The sequence below is a fragment of the Neltuma alba genome, unplaced genomic scaffold (genome assembly GCF_004799145.2).
Source record: "Neltuma alba isolate B1F8T4 unplaced genomic scaffold, ASM479914v2 tig00003186_pilon, whole genome shotgun sequence".
Taxonomy (NCBI): domain Eukaryota; kingdom Viridiplantae; phylum Streptophyta; class Magnoliopsida; order Fabales; family Fabaceae; genus Neltuma; species Neltuma alba.
Genome location: NW_021633177.1, coordinates 288917 through 297574, shown reverse-complemented (window position 1 = coordinate 297574; position 8658 = coordinate 288917). Strand labels below are relative to the sequence as shown.

The window sequence follows — 8658 nt, the reverse complement described above, 5'->3', positions numbered from 1 at the left end:
GGCATGGATTTTGGAAAGATATTAGGTTATATATTAAACACATCAATTGCAAGACGCAAGAGACACACAGTCACGCCGCACGCATCCTCCTTCTCTACATTCAAGACCCAAGCCGCAACATCAATTCCACACACACACGGCCAATACCCTTCCCTTCATGCATACACCACCGCCGCAACACTTCAATTTCAATCTTCCAAATTCATCTTTCTTCTCCTCCATCTATCCTCCATGACTACTGAATCTTTGGCATGAGTTGTAGCTTGGTTCAAGACTATGAGACGCTGAGTTCGCTATGCTCTTTGGGATTGAATTCAATGACTTGAGTTTGGGAGCTACAAAGGGGAGTTTAATTCTAGTCCTTAGTTTAGACTATTTTGTTGATGATTTCTGGTTTGAAGTTTGTTATATTTGGTTTAAAGCTAAGAGTTGCTAGTTGTAATTCTTGGTTTGGATTGGAATTGCTGAGATTTGTATTAGTATTTATAAGTTTGAGTACTTGGTTTATACATATATTTATGTTTATGCCTTTGTTAATTCATTGTTAGTGTGATTTTTATGCAAGTTGTATAGAAATTATGCTTGAAGTGAATTTAACAAGTAATTAATGTTCTAGTTGAGTATTAATTTAAAAGGAATAATTTATATAAACCAATCTTAACCACTTAAGTTACTCCCATATCATTAAACAAGCTAGGATAGTCATTGATTCATTCCTCAAGAGCATTCTTGTTATTGATTTCTTACAATTCAAATTTGTATTTTTCATTCTTTCTTAAAAATACCAAAAAAAGTAGTTTAGATTTATTTCTTACTCTCTTAATTAGTTTTATTAATTGAAAAATCATTTTTCAACCCCTCCTTTCAATTCTTTGTCACTTAGTTAACTAAAGAATTAATAAAAAGCTCCTCAAGAGACTCGACCCGAGTTGTGCTTTACTGCATAATTTAGTTTTATTTTTGATTTAACCAAGGTGACTAAAAAGGTTCAAATCAATAGCATTAATGGCGAGTAAGAGCGAGAACAGCGGTGAGCGTGAGCGAGAGTGTGAACATAACGGTGCAGGTGAGAGAGGGAAAACAGGAGTGCGAAATAGCGATACGGTCAACAACGCCGGTAGGAATTCAGAGCAGACGATGGAAGAGGCAGACTTACTAAGAAGCCATGTTAAAAAACTAAATGAGGATGAACCTATGGCAGAAGGAGAACCGACCAACCAACTGGGAAATGGGAGCAATGATGTTCCCATGGAGGAGGTGAGCAAGACGCATGCTCCTGGAAAAAAACAAGAAGGAAGGGGCAATGGGTCAAAAAACACAGATCTCGTATAAAGAGAAACTGATAGGGACAGAGGAAAAAGCTTTTTTTGCTGAACTGGATGAACTGATGAAGGAATGGCTACAGGAGGAAGAGGAGACTGCCCTAGAATTAACAGAAGAAGAGAAAAAGCTCATGGAGACATTGCCTAAGCTTGATATGCCAGATGAGAGGCTTCGGCAATTATGCTTACCATGGAAGGATGCTCTCATTATTACGGTACTGAGTAGAACAATGGGACTGGATAAAATGAGGGATGGAATTAAATGGTTGCTGAAAGCTGAGAACTTTGAACTGATTGACCTCCCAAATAATTACTATGTGTTCAGATCGAAAGATAGTGAGCTATGCAAGCGGCTATTGTTTGGAGGACCCTGGGTAATCCAGGGACATTATTTGGCAGTACAGAGATGGAGGCCCATTTTCAATCCTTACTGCAATAGAGTGAAAAAAGTGGCAATTTAGGTCAGAGTTCTAATCCTCCCGATGTATTGCTATGCAGAGGAGTGCATGATGGAATTGGGGAGCATGATTGGAAGAGTGTTGAAACTGGACATGAACACCTTGGCTAGACAAAACGAACAAGGAACAGCGGTTGAAAGGGGCAAACACGCTCGTATGAGCATTGAAGTGGACCTGAACAAACAACTGAAATCAAGATTCATGATAAGGAGGAAGCTCTATGCGGTGGAGTACAAAGGGTTGAATACCATTTGTTTTGGGTGTGGTAGATATGGGCACAAACAAGAGGATTGCTTGTTTGGAATAAGAATAGGGGAGGAAAGGAACCCAGAAACCGAATAGCAAGGAGCCTCGACGACAGTGAACCAGTCAGGTTCCTCACCGACGGAGACTGTGGGTATTGACTAGAGAGAGAAACAACCTCTTATGAGTATTCTTGGGGGAAGCTCTAACGAGGCGTACGGAAACTGGATGAAGGCCAAAAATACTTTCAAACCCAAAGCACAAAAAGTAGGGGTAGAAAAGAAGAAGCAACAGAGAGACATAGGGGAAGGAAAAAACATGGTGAAAGAACAAAAGATAAGTCAGAGCACCAGATTTGACGTTTTGCAAGAAGAGGAATTCAGGTCACATCAAAGAGCCATAACTCTTCCCAACCGTCCGCAGCGCTTGCAAAAGAATGGAGGAAGAAAGAGAACAAGCAGAACTTACGGGGAAAAGGAAAGAAGACGTTGGGGGAGACACAAAGGGAAGAGACCCCTACCCTTGAAAAAGGAGAGACGAGCAAGATAAGGCAGACAGTGGAAATTGAAAATGACAGCTCAAAGGAAAAGATGGAGAAGACGGGAAAAGAAGAAGAGGCGCGTACCAGAAGATACACTGAAGTTGAATTTAAGGTCTCTCCTAACCTAAGCCCAATGCAGAGTCACGGCCCATGGGGACGAACAAAAATAAACAGCCCAGACCCAGATGAAAAAAAAAAGGAAGCAGAAGCAAGAAGAGAGCAGTAATTACAAGGCCCAAGATAGTGTCCCCTCTAATGAAAAAGAGACCTGCGAGCAGAGTTAACAAAGTAGTATTTGGGTTATTAGCAAATATTGCGCCCATAGACTTCAATCAAGCCAGTGAATAGTACGGTCATCAGAATAATATGCAAGGACCACATAACAATCTGGACAATCAAAGAAGTGAGTCGGGAGAGGGAATAGGGGAGCCAAACATGGAGGTACAGGAAATAGTAACAGGACCACTGGACCCAGCTCATTCGATACAAGAGCATGGATTAGAAAAAGCAATAATGGAGATAACAGATTGTTGGTATGAGACAGATGAGAACATTCGAGAAGGGGGACAAGGAGAGGACGATTTGGGAGCTGTTGCACTCTCAAATTAGTGAGTCCATACTTTCCTACCTTTTTGTGTTTTTTAATGATTAATTTTATTGCTTGGAATTGCCACGGTGTGGCTTCAAAAAACTTCCCTGGTCGAATTCAAGATCTGTTGCGTGGAAAAGTATTTTATTAATTCTTGTTGAAACAAGAGTCAATGGTAATAAAGCGGATAAAATCATACGAAAGCTAGGTTTTGGTAAGTGGATAAGACTAGAAGCAACGGGTTGGATTCTCTGGTAGGATGATGTAGTTTCTATTCGGTTTATTAATTCTACTACGCAGTTGGTTCATGTCCATGTGACAGATTTGGGAAATGCTCATTCTTTCTTCCTGTCCTGTATAGATGCTGAACCTTCATGTTCTATGAGAGCCAGCCTCTAGGAAGATATGGTAGAAATTAGCAAAACAATTAATGAACCATGGGTTGCCAGAGCAGACTTCAATGCTTATTTAACAAAGGAGGACAAGAAGGGAGGGGCAGTGTTGAATTACAAGTCTATGAAGCAATTCAGTGAATGTGTCCACAAGACAAATCTAATGGAAATTGACAGTGTTGGGGACCGATTCACATGGGAGAGGAACTTCATTAGGGAAAAAATTGATTGGGCTTTCAGTAATATGGAATGGAACCATCTCTTTCCTTTCACAAGAGTAAACCATTTAAGTAAATTTGGCTATGATCATTGGCTGCTCATGGTAATCACAACTGAACCTGCTAGAAACAGAGGGAGAAAGCTATCTTCTGCTGCCAAGCGGCCTGGCTACTAGAAGAAGGTTTTGCAGATATGGTCAAAATAGTTGGAGTTCAGGATCCTGGGAAGAAAAGATTAAAAAATTCACCAATGAAGCTAGAGATTGGAACAGAATTAAAATTGGGAACATATCCAGAGAGAAAACCACCCTGCTTACCAGAATTGAAGGAGTGGAAAGAGCACAATCGAATCGGGATAGCCAATACCTTCTACAAGTGGAGAGGAAACTTTGGAAGGAGTATAACAAGACTATGGCTCAAGAGGAGTTGATTTGGTTTCAGAAATCTCGGTGTAAATGGCTGAAATGGGGAGATAAAAACAGTTAATCCTTTCATGATTCAACCATTATGAGGAGACGCAAGAACAGAGTAGAGGCGTTACAAGATTTGGAAGGCAACTGGATTTTTGAACAAGACACTTTGAAACAGATGGCTCTCAAGTTCTACCAAGACCTGTTTAAGAGTGATTTTTCCAATGCTCAAACCCTCCAAACTAGACATGGCTTCCCTCTTATAAACGAAACAGAGAAACCTTTTTTATCCAGTACGGTGACGAGACAGGAAATCAAGGCAGCAATCTTTGAGATGGGAGCTTTTAAGGCACCTGGGCCAGATGGACCACAAGCTTTTATTTACCAAGAATACTGGAACATTTTTGAAGAGTCAGTGTGCAAGTTGGTTGAAGAGGTATTTACAGAACCTGTGAGGATCACCTCGATAAGCAGCACGAATCTTGTCCTCATCCCAAAAAATAAAAGACCAGAACAGATGAAAGACTTTCAACCCATATCCTTGTGTAATGTGAGCTACAAAGTTATTACCAAAATTGTGAGCAGCAAGCTGAAGCGAATTATGGATACCGTGGTCGGTAAGCACCAATGCAGCTTCATAGCAGGTAGACAGAGCAGTGGCAATATCATTATAGCCAAGGAAGTAGTACACGGCCTGAAGAATAAGAGAAGGAAGAAAGAATGGCTCGCAGTAAAGGTGGATATGGAAAGAGCCTATGATAGGCTGGAGTGGGCTTTCATAGAGAGACCTTAATGCCAGTTGGGATAAATAACAAACTAATTGAGGCGATAATGGCGTGCATTACTACTCCTGAGATTAGAGTTTTATGGAATAGGGAGCCAACTGAGAGTTTTAGCCCCTCTCGAGGAATTAAACAAGGGGATCCAATGTCTCCATACATCTTCACCCTTTGTATGGAGCGATTGAATCACTTGATTCAAGATGCAGTGGCTGATGGTACTCAGAAAGCAATCAAGTTAAGCTGAGGAGGACCGAGATTGTCTCATCTTTTCTTTGCAGATGACTTGATTCTTTTGATGGAAGCAATGAACGGGCAAATTGACTGTATGATGCAATGTATAAATGGGTTCTGCGAGGCGTTAGGTCAAAGGATGAGTATGACTAAGACCAAGATATGTTTCTCCAGAATATTAACTACTCAAGGGCAGTAGAGATGAGCCAGAGAATGGGGGTAGGCCTCACAGGAAATCTTGGAAAGTACCTTGGAATACCCTTATTCCACGAGAGAGCCTCCTATGCGACCTTTGCACCTATCATTCAAAAATCACATTTTCGACTCTCAGGATAGAAAAAGAAGAGTTTGAACTTAGCAAGAAGATCAATTTTGATTAAAGCCGTGTTAAATGCATTGCCCTTGTATCACATGCAAGTAATGCTACTACCAAAAAAACTACTAAAGGAGTTGGAACAAGAAAGCCGAAGGTCTCTTTGGGGTGATACTAATGACAAAAAGAAGCTGCATTTGTTATCTTGGGAGAAAGTCTAAGAAGACAGAATAGTAGGGGGTTTGGGGATTAAGAATTTAAGAAGACAAAACGAAGCTTTCATATTGAAACTTTGTTGGAAGTTGACCACTCAAAGAGAGGCTCTATGGGTTCAAGTGCTGAGAGCTAAATACAAATGTGGGAACCAAGAAACGCCCACTGTCCAAAGGAAGAGAAATTCCTCCCTTACTTGGCGGAGCATCTGTCAGGTGTGGGAGAGTTTCAAGGATGGACTGGGCAAAAAGATTGGGAATGGTGTTAGAACTTCTTTTTGGTTCGATCAATGGTCAGAGATGAATACAAACCTTATTAATATGGTTTTCGGAAGAGAAGATCAGATTGATCCCAATGAGAAAGTAAGTGACTATGTGGATGGGTATGGAAATTGGGACTTAAGGAAGCTGTCTACCTGATTTCCTCAGAGTGTTATTGACCGTATTGTGAAAGCACACCCCCCCCGGTGAGGAGAGAGGAGAGGATAAAATTTATTGGAAACCATCCCTTGATGGTTCCTTCTCTGTAAACTCTACCTATCATTTTCTTTCTGCAGGTACAAGAAGGAGAGAGGACGGTCTTTGGAAGAAAGTTTGGAGCTGTGACCTCCTAGAGAAAATGAAGACTTTCTTGTGGCTGCTAATACATGGGAGTCTGCATACAGCTAAACTCAGAGTAAACAGGGGCATTGACCTAGTGGCCTCCTGTCCCTTTAGATGCGCACAAGAAGAAGACGATCTGCATCTACTTCGAGAATGCTCGAATGCAACACATAGATAGAAGTCGGTGGTAGCGGCCTCAAAGTGGAGTACTTTTGCCTTCTTGCAAGGTGTTGATTGGGTGAGATGGAATCTGATAAATGAAGCTGGACAAGACTACACCAAGAAGATCTCATGGACGACCCTCTTTGGTTATTTATGCGGGGACATATGCACCTCAAGATGTACCAAGCTCTTTGATGTGGAAAGTAAGACCAGAACTTAAATAGGAAAATCAACCTTCTTCAGAGCTGCATGGGATAATGAGATTCTAAAAAGATGCAAGTTCTACAAGCATGAAGTCACAAATCAGACATCCATTTTTAAGGACAGAGAGGACTTTGTGACGTTAGAGGTGGATGGTTCAGTGCTGCCTAGCGGAGAAAGCAGCTGCAGAGGAGTAATAAAGGACAAAAACAATCGGTGGCTTCTTGGCTTTAGCTGTAAACTAGTTACAATTCCACCGAGCATTGCAGAACTCCTTGGGATGATTCATAGGTTGAAACAATGTTGGGACAAAGGGTATAGGAAGGTTGTGATCAATACTGATTGTATAAATGTTATTAATTTTTTGTTAAGAGGGTGTGAGGATGACCACCCTTTTAGGGACCTGATAGAAGATGCTCAGATGTATTACCATAGGGATTGGCAGATTCAGATTCGTCATGTCTATAGGAAAGAAAATACTTTAGCGGATTTCCTAGCAAAGTCCGCTCATAGGTCACCAAAGACGTGTCACCTCTATCATCAACAACCACCTTTTATACAATAGGTGGGGGTTGATGGTTTTTGGCATTGTACTCCTTTGGTTATTTATTTGAGTAGTTGGCAGTGTTTTCATTTAAAAAAAAAAAAGAAATACTCCCAAATGCCGATCCCTAGATTAATAACCTTATTGAAGACTAGAGCCAAGTGGCCCGGCTCTTTTAGGGCTTTAGGCCCAAAAATTACGAGGGCCTAGGGCTTAAATGGGCCAATCCTGCAAAGCCAAGGACTGGCTCATTTAGGCCCTTTTTTTAAATTTTTTGTACAATTCTAATATTATTAATTTTTTACATTGTCAATGATATTTCAAATATTTAGTTCTTATTATCATTTAAAATAAAATTTCACAAAATGGTTGTAAGAATAGCTGATCACCTAAGAAGGGGTGAATTGGGTGTTAATTAAAATCAAAAACCTTTTCGTAATATAAAGAAATTCATAAGAAATTCTGAGTATAAAAACAATGAATTGACATAAGCATAATCACAGTAGTAAATGGTTTAGCTAGAAATATAAAAAAAGGAAGAGAAGATGCAAACTGTGATTTATCCTGGTTCGATCCTCATTGACCTACGTCCAGTCCCTAGGCTCTTCTTGAGATTTTCAATCCACTATCTCCCTCAAGTTTAAGACAGGCACTTGAGAACCACTACAACCACAAGTTTGATCTGGCCACGTGTGACGCCACTTACAATCCTTGGACTAATCAGTCTATTCAACAGTAACCTCACACTAAGGTAAATATTCCCTGTTACACACCGTAAGAATACAATTTGATAATGATAATGAAGATTGAATATTTTTTTTCTCAAATAAGTGATAGATGAATCTTAAGCATGTCTGGAAACTCTCCTCTCTATCTTACGAATACATATGTTATAGTATATGAAGTTCAGAGAAAGGGAGTTTTCTCTCGGAGCTCTAAATAAAAATATGTTGATTTGGTATTTTAGCATTTGATGTTATAAGCTCAGACTCCCATCTTTTTTTTTCGTTTTGAATGCTTTTCTATTTATAGATGATGTTGGACATTTGACCATTGAGCATCTTCTTCCCATTTGGCTTGAAGAATGTGACCGTTGAAACTAGCCGTTGGAAGCTTCTGGTAAAAGTTGATTCTTCATATCATAAATTTGTTGTGACTCTTTACCTAAAATAATCTTCCTCAAATCAAGTGATAAGTATCTGATAATCTTAGAAAAATTAAGTTGGAAAATATGGAATCAATTATTAGATATTCATATATTCAGAAAGTAAGATGAACTTATTTGATCGATATCTTAATCGATAACTCTTTCATCGATCATATTATCGATTAATTAATAAAGAGATAGATTCAACAATTGTATGCATTTATCGAGTTCATTATAGATCATTCAATGATAGAACAATTGATCGATAAATGGTGAAATATGAATACAGT

The 8658-nt window shown here is 39.7% G+C and overlaps 1 protein-coding gene across 1 annotated transcript; it reads left to right on the top strand.

Moving 5' to 3' along the window:
* The first annotated feature begins 3558 nt into the window (after positions 1-3558).
* Positions 3559-3939, top strand: LOC114740590 (uncharacterized). The gene has a single exon (XM_028928761.1). It carries the CDS (start codon positions 3559-3561, stop codon positions 3937-3939), a length of 381 nt encoding a protein of 126 aa, XP_028784594.1.
* The last annotated feature ends 4719 nt before the right edge of the window (positions 3940-8658 follow it).